Source organism: Phascolarctos cinereus, unplaced genomic scaffold (genome assembly GCF_003287225.1).
Source record: "Phascolarctos cinereus isolate Bilbo 61053 unplaced genomic scaffold, phaCin_HiC Scaffold_2;HRSCAF=192, whole genome shotgun sequence".
NCBI classification, from domain to species: domain Eukaryota; kingdom Metazoa; phylum Chordata; class Mammalia; order Diprotodontia; family Phascolarctidae; genus Phascolarctos; species Phascolarctos cinereus.
The window spans coordinates 268,554,869-268,569,089 of NW_027555625.1; the positions used below are offsets into that span (position 1 = coordinate 268,554,869).

At 47.7% G+C, this 14,221-nt stretch overlaps 1 protein-coding gene across 2 annotated transcripts in view; it reads left to right on the top strand.

The window, feature by feature from the left end:
• The first annotated feature begins 1,402 nt into the window (after window positions 1-1,402).
• The window catches only part of EEIG1 (estrogen-induced osteoclastogenesis regulator 1), a 44,039-nt gene continuing 31,220 nt past the window's right edge, over window positions 1,403-14,221 (top strand). The window contains exon 1 of one of the 2 annotated variants that reach the window (XM_020965605.2): window positions 1,403-2,765. In XM_020965605.2, the coding sequence (XP_020821264.1) occupies window positions 2,620-2,765 (146 nt within the window). In that variant the 5' untranslated portion in view covers window positions 1,403-2,619. The remainder of the gene's footprint in view (window positions 2,766-14,221) is intronic. The other variant, XM_020965603.2, reaches the window with a different exon arrangement.

Genomic DNA, 14,221 nt, shown 5'->3' on the forward strand with positions numbered 1-14,221 from the left:
GCACTGCTGAAAAGCCTTCCAATCTCTCACACAACCCTTCCCTGTACCAGCCCTGTTACATATTCAGATAGAAAGCAGTTACAATAGGAATCCAAGAATCTACACTCTTATTCCCCTGGGGCCTGGGAAGTCAGACACCCGGATGAAACCTGCTGGCCCCCGCGTGGAGCCCCAAAAGGAAGGGGGAGGGGAGAAGGCAGGGAAAGCATCCAAAAGCCCAACCCACATGCCATAGAGGGATATCTGGCAATCAGATCAGCTCTGTTCTGTTACTGTGGTTACACGTACAATCCTACTGTTCACAGGCAAGTGGAGCCAGTTAGCCCAAGGATGGCCCTTAGCTATCTCTCTCCTTACAAACCCCACTCCTGGGGTCAAGAACTGCAGGTTCTTACCTTCAGCCAGGCAGAACTGAGCTGAACCAGAAAGGTGGGGTGGGGGAAGGAAGGAGAAATGACCATTTTGTGAAGTTCGAGGATTATTGTAGGAGAGGGATGTCCACCAGTGATTCTCTGAATGCAACACATAGGAAAACAGCTCCCAATAAGAAATGGACAAGCAGAATGGCTCAGGAATAACAGGAGTGCGTCTAGCGACCCCTCCTCTTGTAAGATCCCAGGTGCCAGGGACCATATCTTATCAAAACAAATTATACTAAATTAGTACCCATTTACACAACGTCTACTGTGGAGAAGGGTCACTGCTAGGTCTGAAGAAGAAATAGTATTAATTGCAGTACAGAAGCTGGGGAACATACTGGTAAAACCCCTAAAAATTTAATCACAATACAAGATTTAAAGGATCCTTCAAGACAACAATAGAAGGCCCTTCACAAGAAGTACTGATTAATTACTAAAGTTCTTCAAGAATTGGGGGGAGTGGAGGTACGGAGGCTGGTGTAGTTATCCCCTTCAGAGAGGGTGGTCTTGGGGTACTCTGGGTGGAGGGAGTTTTTGAGTGTTTTTATTGATTTTGGCTTCCCGCACAAATCTGAGCTTAGAACAGGCATTTATTAAACACTGAATGCAGACTGAGTGCATCCCAAAGTTGTTAGCCTCTTCATTCCTGTCCCTACTCCACTTTCTCTTCTATTGTCCCGTCTCCGTCTCCCCCTTCCCTGCCTGCCCACCTCCCCCAACTCGACCTCCCACATCACTCCCTCTCCTCAAGCCCGACTCCCTTTCTCTTCTACTGAGCTTAAGGGAAAGGAGGCGGGCTCAGTCTCCTCCTCCAACCAATCACTCAAACCCAATCAACCTATTCCTCACCTGGGTCCACCCTCCCCCTCTCCATGCCACCAATCCCCAGCAGCGCTCCTTCCCTCCCTCCCCTTCTGACCAGCCAATCCTGGGCTTATATTCGGGCCTCCTCCCCGCCCTCCCCTCCCTTCCCACTTTCCTTTTGCTACGCGGGCGGCCGCGGGGCCGGCATTCTAGAAGGGGAGCCGTCCTCCTCTTCACTTCTCCCGCGGGTGCAGGCACTGCGTAGGGAGAGGAGAGGCTGTGGCCAGCGGGGTGCTGCTGCGTGGGGGCTCTGCTGCGTGGGGCGCTGCTGCGTGGAGCGCTGCTGCGCGGCGCTCAGTGGCTGGGCTAGCGCCGAGAGTTGCTTTGGATCGAGCCCGCAGCTCGTCTTGACCAAGGCCCCCGGGGCAGGAGAGGGTAGGCTGCTAGCTTGGGTCGTGGGGTGCGGTGAAGTCCCCTGGGTCCTTGCGTTTTCCCATCTCGGCCGAGTCCATAGTGGCTCGGGGTCTGGGAAGGGGACTGTGCTGAGGCTGGACCCAGCTGTCCGAGAGGAGACGCAGCCTCCACCCCCCCCCCGGAGACGGATTGGAACCTCGGTGCTCCCGTATCTTCCCCCCCAGGGGAGCTGCCAAGGATCGCCCCCTCCATCCTGCCGTGGGAGTCCCTTCCCGGGCGATCTTAAATCCCAGGAGGAAGGGCGAGTGCAGGAGGTGCCGTAGCTGCGCGCGGCGGTGAGTCGGGCCTCTCTCCTTCCATCCCAACAGGTTTGGGGGCGGGGAGGAGGAGCTCCGAGCGGGCTGGACCCAAACTCTCCCGATTTCTCTCTCCATGGGACTGCAGAAACCCTCCTGGAGCCCCTTCCGACAGATGAACTGATCTCGGGGGACCATCCTCAGTGGAACTGCCAGGGCATGGACTTGGGGACGCTTGGTTAGATTCGGTGCGTCGAAGCGCGCCCTTCGGGGGACCACCTCGAAGGCCCTGACCCGGGAAGCCTTTTGGAGTTTTGTTTCTTTCTTCTCCCCTTGGAGATGCACGAATTGTTCCCTCCCTGTTCCTCCTCCTCCTCCTGCGAAGCCTTTGGAGGCACTGAGCTCCCATCCAGGGCCAGCTCTACAGGAGTGAAGAGATCCAGGCGTTTGAACTTGAGACTTGGTGCTTATTCAAACTGAGACTTTCCTACCCCCACGCCACCAGGCACCCATTTCTCAGACAGTGTTTGCGTTTGACTGACGATTTTGGGGCTTATCTGATCGCCTCTCTCTTTTTTTTTTTTTTTTAAGAAAAGGTGGGGAAGGAGACTGTTAGGTAGTTTTCTTTTTTTTGGTTTTGTTTTTTAAATCTACGGTACAGGGTATCAGTCTCAGGGAACTTGCCCATGGCTTTCTTGATGAAAAAGAAGAAATTTAAATTTCAAACTACTTTTACTCTGGAGGAGCTGACTGCAGTCCCATTCGTGAATGGCGTGCTGTTCTGCAAAATCCGGCTGTTGGATGGCGGGGATTTCGCCAGCTTGTCGTCCAGGTAGGAATTTATGCCTGTTCCTCTAACCGTGCCTCCAGCTGTCCTGGGCTACAACTCCAACCTGGCTGTCTGCCCCATTCTCATGGAGGGAAGGGGGTACCTGTTTGGGGTCCCAGAGGTTCTTCTGTCTTTTAGGGAACTGGACAGGGCACATCTGGAAAGCCCCAACGCAGGGGTGTGTAGCTTCGAGTAAGTGGGTCAGGGACTTGAAAAATTATTTTGTATTACTCCCAATTGCAGCCAGAAGCAGATTTTTAAATGCCTTGATGTGCTTAATGGGAAGCTTGGGAACATTTTGGGCCACATTTCCGTTGTGTTTTAAGAATCTTTGCTCACATCCTCTGAGCGCAGGGAGTAGGTAGTTGCAAGTATTCTTATCCACTCTTATTGAGGAAACTTGAGTCGTCTCACTCCTTGGTAAATGTCAGGAACCGGTCTAGAACTCAAAGGCTCTTTCCACACCACTCCTTGATGGTCTCTTGCTAATTTCAGGGCCTTATGAAGCAACTTCTAACAGGAGCAAAGTGTTTAGCATTCATCGATTGGCAATAGTAATGCCAGTTATATGGGATGTGTGCAATATTTATTTCTACTTTTTTTCTTCCCTTGAGACTTTTAAAAGCACTTCTCCAGTAGACACTGAATAAATATCGAGTAGATATAGACGGATCAGCTGTTTTGGGAGGGTATGGGAGGCTCCAGCTCCTCCATCTTGCCCTCATTCATCTCATCCTCCCTCTTCTGAATTTCCAGACTGGACTCCTGTGTTCAGAAACCTCTTCAGGTATGAGTTTCCTGAAGCTCGATTGAATTTAGAACATACTAGGAGCTTAATAAATGCTACTTGACTGACTTGCTGACTTAAATAATTTTGTTCAGTGTTCCTTAGCCCCAGAGAGTAGAAGGTGCCCAGATTGCTTTTGTCCCCCTCCCCCTTGGCATTACTGTCCTCTTAGGGCTGCAAAGGAGTTGCTTTGCATTGCAAATGGCCTTGTAAAAAAAGGACTGCTTCTTGCCAGGATTTTAGGAGTCACGGATTAGCTTGGTGAATTATGCTCCCCACCTGTACTGATCCAGCTGACTAACCACCAGCTGGGAACAATGTGTAAATGGTGGGGAGGCCTTTCGAAAATATATGGGCAGTTTCAACACTACGCCTTGCTGTACACTGTTAACTGGTGCTGGGCCCCAGCCGGATTGCCCTGCCCCCCCAGGTGCTTCTGAGACCTTCCGCCTGTTCTGCATAGCTGGTACTCTCCTGTGAGTAGAACCTGGCCCAGATAATCCCCTAAACTCCTGATCCATGGTTGCCTACTTCAAGCAGTGTGGGAAGAACAGGACCGGGTGGCCTTGAAACCTGTTGCTCAGTTTTCCCAGAGGACAATTTATCCCCCTTAGAGCCTGGGGGCCCCTCTACTTTAAGGCAAATTACTGAGCAGCCCTTCACTGCTAGGGGAGAGTGGCCAGATTTACAAGGTGGAAGAGATTTGCACATCCAGAGAGGAATGTGTGTCTGTTTGTCTGTCTGTCTCTCTCTCTTTCTCTCCTCCTTTCTCTCCCCCCCCACCCCCCACCTTTGTAGCAAAGCTGTTGCTCAAATAGAGATCTGCTCTGGGAAGAGTCACATCATAACAACTTTTCCTTATAGTCTTCTTCCCTGGGGATTTGATTTCTTCAGAGTGGTAGAAGCTGCTTATCTGAGGAATTCTTGCTGCTTGCCTATGCCACCAGGGGAGGAGGTGGGGGGTGGGGACATAGACGTTTTAAGGTTTTAGAAGACCTGTGAGGACCACCCAGGCCTGGTCAGCAAAGCTGTCATCTCTCCCCTCTCTAACCCCAGGCAGGTTGCAGAATGCAGGCAGGCAGGCAAACAGCAATCACTCGAGTTGCTTGCCAGCCCTGGGGTCTAGCTGGCCCAGCTTCAGGCAGTGGCTCAGCAGCTGGGCCCTGGTAGAGGACTTGGCTATAATTTAAACCAAGCCCACGGCAGTGGTTTTTCAACTGCTCAGGCTAGTCATAAAGCAGCCTCTGGAGCAGGGGGGTAGCTGGCTGGCTGCTAAAGATTGCTCCACTACTCTTACCTGTCTGGCTTTTCTAGACAGCATGTAAACCTCCAATCTGCATCTGGAAAGTTACTGGTCTTGGCTAGAGTTGCCTGGATTTCACCTTTTCTTAACCTTTCTTCTCCTGGCAAGGTTCTGTGCCTTCCCAGAAATTGGCTGAGTTTTAACAGCTCTGTATCAGAACCTTTTGTCTGATCTTTTTTGTCACCTTGAAGGGAGCAGAAGGTTGAAGAAAGCCTGGGGAGTTGCTTCAGAGGTCCCTTCCTTGGCTGAAGCAGGCTTGCCTGGTCCCAGAGCAGGTTTAGGGCTGTGGTGAGCAGGTTGCTAGTAACAATCAAAGTCCTGGGCCTCAGGGTTGTGGAGGCTCCTACCCTTGATTGTTCTATAGGGTGTGGGAGAATTTGAAAGGGCCTGCTCTTAGTATTAGTTGGGAGTGAGGGGCAGCAAGTGATAAGTGAGGCATTTAAAAAAGATGATTATATCATCTTTCCTCCTGCTAATATGCCTGAACACTTCATGTCATTTCAGTGTGATAGGCCTGGTGTTGCAACCAGGCCCATTTGTTCTTAGGAGGTAGATTCAGAGCCACACCTCTGCACTGCCTGGCTTCTTAGCTCTCTTTAAGTCCATTCAGCACCATAACAACTCCCTGGGTACACAGCTTTCTTGCCTGACCCAATTTGAACAGGTAGAACAGGTGGTAGTGTTCTCATAGGATGGAGGCTGACTTGTTTGTTGCAAGACTGTTGGACTTGGGTGGAACAGTAGAGATGACAGGTAGATACTGAAACAAGACCTGCCTTCATCCTCTACTCCCTAGGGGGCTTTCAGGTGAGCTGTAGTGTGCATGGAATCCTGTATTTGGATGGATCAGGGACATGTGAGTAGGTCAGAACTGGTTCGGTTTAGAATAAACAACCTAGGCTAGGAGAGGTTAGGGAGTTTGGGTGGTTGTGGGTGACCCTTCCATAGGATGGAAGGCAGCTGTGGTACCAAATAGAACACTAGATTTGGAGTCAGATCTGGGTTTCATTCCTTGTCTCTCAGCCTCTATAGGCCTCAGCTTCCTCCTCTGTGAAGTGAGGTAGACTAGATGGCCCCTTCCAGCTCTAAATCTCTGAACCTGTGATTCCCCCCCCAAAGGGTCTGGAACCCTAAATTAAGTTAGGAAGATTACCTTCAGTCAGCATTCACAGAATTTAGCTAAGGCACTGTCTGGCACTGTGCTAAATTCTAGACATAGCGAGGCAAACACAAGAGATTGGCCCTGCCCTCAAGGAGCTACTGGGCTTTGAGGGAATGATTGGATCCTGGCCACCTAACCATCAAGTTTCTAGGGCTTTGGAGCATTTTGAAAAGAGTGGGTCAGTCAGCAGCTTCCCCAGCTGACTTAGCAAAAGCCAAGTTCCCGGGCCTCAGAGGAAACCCGTCCAAGTCTTTAAAAGCTCTTTAATGCATAAACCATCTATCCCACATGTCCTGGAGTAGGTTCCTGCTCCCTCCGTCAGGCTGGAGACAGGCCCTGCTGGCTTGCACCATTTTGTGTAGCTGATGGCACCTTACCCCAGTGAGAGACAAATGCTAGAGAGTTTCTGGGTTTTCTTGACAAAGATACTGCAGTGGTTTGCCATTTCCTTCTCCAGCTCATTTTACAGATGAGGAAACTGAGGCAAACAGGGTTAAGTGACTTGTCCAGGGTCACACAACTAGGAAATATCTGAGGCTGGATTTGAACTCAGGAAGATGAGTCTTCCTGAGTCCAGGCCCAGCACTCTATCCACTGCCCCACCTCGCTGCCCTAATCTGACAATACTTGGTGCCCATCATTTTGATCTGGTTCTGTGTCTGCTCAGGTCATTGAGCTTGGTGTTTGCTTGACACATATACCCCTACCCTACCCCAGGCCAAAAGTGTACTTGGCCCTCCTCACCTGTTAGGCCATTGAGCTTACCTGAAGTAACCTAACTTCATAGGCACCAAAGGCATTGGCCTTTCACCCTGAAACACTCTGGTGATTGTTCAGTTGATCTGGAAAAACATGACTGAGACTTTTTGTAGTAATTAGGATATTTCTCTCACCATGGATTGGATAATGTAAGTATGTAATAATTGACAAGTATATATAGTGCTTGGAAAAGCAGTGTAGCATAGTAATAAAGAGCTGGTCTCAGAGCCAGGAGGGCCTTGGGCTCTGTCCTGCCCCTGAGGTATACTGGCTGTGTACTCCTAGGCAAGTCATTTAAATTCTCAAAGCTCTAGGCAGCTCTTCTAAGATTATATAGATTACAGAGAAGGTGCTGAACTGCTTAGGCAGGGGGAGTCTCCTCATAAGAGCTCCCTGTGCCGATGAAATCACAGGCCCAATTCCTATCCCAGACCATATCCCTGTGTAATGATTTAGGTTTGCAAAGCATTTCATGTAGGTTAGCTTGTCATAATTAATTTGAGGTATAGGAGCTTCAGGGGTAGCAAGTCCTCCTCTCTCTGGGTTATTTCTCTCTGGACCTCTAGGAAGGAGTGCCTTTTGGTTTTAGGTTCCTGAACTCTTGGCCCTTTGGGGCATCTCCACCTCCTCCCAGGGGAAGTACTTGAACGGGGAGCAGGAGGAAGGAACTGTGGCCCCTAGCTGGTCTGTTATGCTAAAGGAGATGGCCCTCTGGATCAGTCCTACCAGAAGATTCAATTCAGTTAGACTGAGCATTTGTTAATGATGTGTGTTAGGTGTCACAGATACAAAGATAGAAATGAACTAGCCTTTGCCCTCAGGGAACTTACATTCTGTTTGGGGTGGGGTCAGGAGAAGCTTGGGGATCCTGAGGTGATGATAGGATAAATCTAAGTAAATACAAAGTAAGTAAATTACTAAGTTAAATACAAAGTTTTGTAAAGTTTTACCCACTAAGTAAATACAAAGTTACGACTAGTACAATCAGGAAAGACTTGGGTAGAAGGACAGGGGATCTTTGCTATGAAGAAAACTAGGAATTCAGCAAAATGGAGGCGAGTGCATTCTAGACACAGGGGACTTTGGACCACTTGTACAAAGGTACGGAGGTGAGGGGTGGGATATCAATTATGGGAAAGATCTGGTCAGCCAGACTAGAACAGAGAGTGTATGAAGGAGCGTGATTGAGACAAGATGGAACAGGTAGTGGCAGCCAGATTGTGGAAGGTTTTAAGTGCCAGCTTGAAGATTCTGTGTTTTACTCCAAAGGAAATAAGGAGCCATTGAGGATTTTTGAGCAAGGGAAGTGATGTCATCAGAACTTTATTGTGTGTTATGCAGCATGATCGTTTTTGTAGCTCTGTGAAGGATGGGTTAGAGAGGAAAGGTTAGAAGTTAAGAGAATAATTAGGAGGCTATTGCAGTAATCTGGATCTCAGTTGATCCTCATGACAACCTTGTGAGTTAGATGGTATCATCTCCATTTTACAGTTGAGGAAACTGAGGCAGACAGGTTAAGTGACTTGCCAAGGGTTGTCCAGCTAGTACCTGAGGCTAGATTTGAACTCAGGTTTTCCTGACTCCAGGCCCAGCACTTCAGATGGGTTTGAGCAAGACCTAGATACTGATTAAATGATAAGTTTGAGAGAGAGGAAAGAGTAGAGGATGATTCAAAAAGGATCTATGATTCATCCTTAGGAACTCTATGATGTTGCTGGGACAGAGAATTTAAATTTGTTGTCTTTAAGGGTGATAACACCAGTGTTAAACAGAGCCACTTGGTGTGAAGCCTCCTTCCTGGATTGGTTTAATGGCTTTTTTTTTTGACTAGGCAGTAGGGTTAAGTGACTTGCCCAGGGTCATACAGCTAGTAAAGTGTCGAGTATCTGAGGTTGGATTTGAACTCACGTGCTCCTGACTCCAGGGCTGGTGATCTATCCACGGCACCATCTAGCTGCCCAGGTTTAACAGCTTTCAATGGTGCTGTTCCAAGTTCAGTCCTTTCCTTTGCTAACAAATCCCTGTGCCTTGATAGCTAGTAGAGACTAGTGGGTAATAGGTCTGTATGCTAAGCAACAGATTAGACCTTTTGATATGCTAAATTTGCCTCCTTACTTCCCTCTTCTTTCTCATTATGGAGAATAGCAGCAAAACTTTCCTGGGTCCTAAGTCTGATTTAGAAAGTCCAACAGCCCTCCCCAGATGCCTGATCATGGGTGGCATGAAAATAGAATAATGTCTCCATCAGGTAGGGACCCCAAACACAGGATAATCAGACTGGACTGTAGGGGTGCTCAGGGTGAGGCAGGGTGGATAGAGGGAAGGGTTTGTACTGGTTTTCTGCCTTCTGTTACCTTCAGTCCACTCTGACTAGGTCATATGCTCTTATTTATTTCTATGTCTTCTCCCCCATTAGAATATAAGCTTCTTAAGGGCATGAACTATTTCCCCCTTTTCATACCTCTAGCACTTAGCACAGTGCCTGGCACATAAGTAATCATTTAATAAATGCTGGGGAGTGGAGTGACTGAAGGGAAAGGGGGAGCCAGCAAAGGAGTTGGGTACAATGTGTCTGAGTCACTGACTGTGGGCAAAAGTTGGTCATGGCTGGCAACAGCTAAGACCCCTCTGAGACAGTCTGACTTTTCTGTTGGCTTTGTCCAGCTCCTTCAAGCTGGAACTGACTAAGTTGCTGACTCTCTGTCTTGTGATTTAAACAAAAAAAGAGTTCTGGGAGAAGGAAAGGTCATTTTCTCCCCCCTGGACTGTCTATGTACTGGAGCAAAGAGGAGAAAGGATCTGTCATTAGGTACAGGTTGAATTTCTGGGGCCTGGGCCCCATCTGGGTCAGGGGCTCTCCATTCCAGAGTGAGAAGGACCCATCCACCCCTCAGCCTGGGACCTGTGGGGAGCGGGTAGCACAGAGAATTCTCTTACACCCTAGCCTGTGAAAGGCTGGAAAAAAAGGCCTGCCCCATGTTGAGTGAGCCAGACAGAGGGTCCTTTGTGCTGTGATCATGGTGCTCGGCTCAAAGAGGGTGAGAACTGGAGTTCTCCACTATAGACCAGGGGCTGGGGGGGGGGATGGGAAGAGGGAAGAGGCATTTTCATATTGTCTGTTGGAAAGTGCTGTGTACTGCTGCTTCCTTTGGCTGTTACCTCAGTACATGGGCTTCCCCAACCCCCCTGGAGGCTTAAAATAATGAGATGGAGACAGAAGGGAGAGAAAAAAAGATCCTTAGCTGAGATTCCAAAGGGAGGTAGAAAGGGGGTTGGGGTTCTAATTGGCCAATGTAGAAAAAAAAATTTTTTTAAATCAACTGATGTAGAAAGGATTGAATCATCTCAACTGTGAAAACAGGGATAGAGAGGCTTATCCTGATATTTCAGGGCTTGTCTAATGTCTCCCTCCCGACCACCATTGTTTACTGTCCTACATTTGTAGTCCTAGATTGGGTTTTCACACCTGTAATTTTTGTTTATAGGTGGCATCCTGTGAAAGCCAAGTCAGTGGCTCACTCCAGATGTGTTTCAAATTCTCCCTCCTTCATGTCCTGTTGGGCACAAAATACCCAGTCCTCCTCATCCTTTAAAAACAACCAAACCTCTCCCACTTGATCCTACCATCACTTCAAGCTTCCATCCTGTTATGTCTCTTCTTTTCATAGCCAAACTCCTAGAAAAAGCTGTCTGTCCCTATCTTTATTTTCTTCACCCTTCTCAACATGGCAGAGTGGGTAAAGTGCTGGATTTGGAGTCAGGAATAGCTACTTAGTTTCAAAACCCATTTCTGTCACCTGTGTGACTTTGAGCAAGGTTTTTAACCTCCCTGAACCTCGATTTCTTCATCTGTAAAATGGGGGTGTTGGACTTGTTTGTTGTTCAGTCATTTTCAGTTTTTTCCAACTCTTCATGACCCCTGTTGGGATTTTCTTGGCAGAGGTGCTATTTTTCTCCAGCTCATTGTATGGATGAGGAAACTGAGGCCAACAAGATTAAGTGACTTGCCCAGCTTCACATAGCTGGTAAGTGTCTGAGGCCAGGTTTGAACTTGGGCAGAGGAGTCTTCCTGACTCCAGGCTTCGTACTCTATCCACTGTGCCATCTAGCTGCCTAGGTGTGAGACTAGATGACCTTGAAGCCCCTTCCAGTTCTAAATCTGTGATCTAATGATCCTTTGGAATCTGGTTTCTGACCTCATCACTCTGCTGAAGCTTCTCTCTCCACCATCATGAATAATCTCTAAATTGCCAAGTCCCATGCTTTTTTTTTTCCCGGTCCTCATCTGTCTTGACCTCTTCCTCAGCGTTTAGTATTTGCTCACCTCCTTCTCTGGGATACCCTTTTTCTGAGTTTTTATGACCCTGCTCTCTTGATCTCCCCTTCGCTGTCTGACCACTTTTCTGGAGCCTTTGTTGTACCATCTCCCTTGCTGCACCCTAACTATGGGTGGAACCCTAACACTCTGACTTGGGTCTCATCTTTCTCTTGGTGACCTCATTGGCTCCCATGAGTTCAATCATCATCTGTGCAAATGGCTAGATCTGTAGATAGCATATTTCTGTGTACGTCATCTCCATCTATCCAACCCTACTCTCTTCTGCATTCCATTCTCATATTACTACATGCCTAGTACATGTTTCCCATTGGATGTCCCTTAGGCATCTCCAACTCAACAAGGCCAAAACAGAGCTCCTTAGCTTTTCCCCAGAACCTGCCTTCTCTTATGAACTTGCCTGTTTCTCCCAGGGCATCCTTTCATTCACCCAGGTTCACCTCCTCAGAGCATCCTTGACTTTTCCCTCTGCAGTCAGTTAGTTGACAGGACTTGTCAGTTCTGCCTTAATGACGTCTATTACATTTTGCCCCCTTCTTTCTGCTTGAATAGTCATCACCCTAGATTAGGCCCTTATCACCTCTTAAGAGTTGTTGTGGTATAAGGGCTTTATCTAAAGGATTTAGGGTTAATAATCTGTAGGGTAGGCATTAAAAGAAATTACAGAAGGGTAGCTAGGTGGTGCAGTGGATAGAGCACTGGCCCTGAAGTCAGGAGGACCTGAGTTCAAATCTGGCCTCAAACCAAACTCTTGACACTTACTAGCTGTGCGACCCTGGGCAAGTCACAATTGCCTAAAAGGAAAAAAATGAAGAAGAAGAAATTACAGAATGAGACTTCTCCTGAACTGTTGCAGTAGTGTGCTCATTGGTCTCCTGGCCTCCCATTTCTCCTGTCTCCAATCCACCTTCCATCCACCTGCCAAAGTGATTTTCCTAAAGCATCCATCTGTCTGTGCCACTTCCCTGCTCCATAAACTCCTGTGGCTCCCTGTTACTTCTAGGATCAAATGAAAATTCTGGATTGATGTTTGATGTCCTTCACAATCTGGCTCCAGCTTACTTTTTCAGGCTTATCATATTTCTTCCCATCTTGCATTCTGTGTTCCAGCCTCAAATGGCCTTGCTGTTCCTTATGCACACAATTCCTTCTCCTGTCTTTCCTTAAGCTAGGCCTCCCGGCTCCCATGCCTGGGATACATTCTCTCCTCACCTCTGCATGTTGGGAACTCTAGTTTACATCAGAACACAGCTCAAGGGCTGCCTCCAACAAGCTAGTAGTACCTTTTCCTGGAATGTCTCTCCTTTTACTATATTACGCGTGTACTTATGTGCATAGATGTTATCTTCCTGGATAGGATAGAAGTTGCTTGAGACTGGGGATTGTTTCATTTCTGTGTTTTGTATTCCTGGTGTCTGGTACTTCATTGCTTGCTGATGGATTGTTATCTCTTTTCCCCCAAAAAACTCAAGAATATTGGTGGTCCATGGAGAAGTGATATCATGTTACTTGCCTTCTCAAGGGGTAAAGGAAGGGCAGGAGGGAGGAAGGGAGAGATTTTGGAATTCAAAATTTTAAAAAATGAATGTTAAAAATTGTTTTAAATGTAATTGGAAGCATTTAACTGTATATACATGTATACATACATATGTGTGTACATACACACACATTTTTAAAAAGAGTATTGGTGGACCCCATTTCCTGAAGTTAGTCCCAGCTTACTCCAGAAAAAAGGGAGATGTTGGCCCCTAAGGACAGGGGGGAACAGCTGCTGCTTGGGATTTCTTTGTAACAAAGCAGGTGTTGGGATTTGCTCTTCTTCCTTCCCTTTTGCTTTTCTTCTGGGTCCCCAACTCTCCCTTCCCACATCTGTTGCAGGGTATTACCTCCCTCCCACCATTATCAGTCAGTGTCAGGAACAGCTCTTCCCCTTGTCCCAGGCAGCTGGGCTCCCACTCCCATCCCAGCGTCATCTCTGAGCTCCAAAAGCCCCTCCCCCTGCCGCATAGGCAAGTTTGTGTTCTCCAGCGGGGAGCAATGATGCACTCACCCCACTGGTCTGTGGGGCAGGGAGGAGATGAGATGTGGATTGTTCTTCCTGGGGCTGACCTCCTTCCAAGTTGCCTTGTCTCTTCTAACTTGTCCCAGCCTTCCTGGATTAGGCTGCCTCTGGTGGGCATTGGATAGTCAAGAACTGGGTGATTGCATTCCTGAGATGGACTTTGAAGGAGGCTTAGTCTGTGACCCTATAGGCAGTTCTCATTTCTCTATGTGCATTAGGAACCTGCCAGCATTGCCACCGGGGGATTGTATAAATACCTGTGTGAGGACTTGGTCACAAGGGAGAGTGTGGAATGGTCTGAAGCGTTGAGTGAGAGTGGATACAGATCTGTGGGTGTCTTATGTTTAGAGATCACTTTTATTGATGACTCGTATCTCTTGTCAAGACACCGATTGATATGCATCTGGATGGACAGACAGCCTGTTGGCCTGGTCTTTCTCAGTACATATATCTTGGGCAGATGCTGTGGATGGACCAGTGAGCAGAGCCATTACTTGGACAGGAGGAAGGCAGCGGGTTGGATTATGTTTGGGAAATTCCCCCTTACTTTCATCAAACTCATGTTCTTCTTGAGACAAAACCCCACATTTTTTAATGTCACCATTCTTCCTGTTATGTTACACGGCTGCAAATTCTAGAATAACACTATCTCTGAGACAGATGAGAATTGTGGATCACCCCGCAGGGCAAGGGAGAGATTTATGGTAGGCACAAACAGGCTGCCACATATGACTAATGCAGATTTGCATGGGGAGATCTCAGCAGAGAGAAGATAGAAAATAAGAGAAGAAGGTATACCAGTGATCATAGTGAGAAGAAGAGGTAATGGCAGAATAACCTGTGTCTTTCATAATATCTATACAGTGTTAAGAGGAGTGTCACAAGAAGGTCCTTAGGACATTGGGTAGACCCCCATGAAGGATTGTAGTGGAGTAAATGGAAGCGTAGGTTGAAAAAGGTATGTATGGGTTTTGACTTAGAACATTGACAGGTTTTGACTTTCAACAGTGAAATGTTGTATGGATACAAAACATTTCGAGGATATTCTCC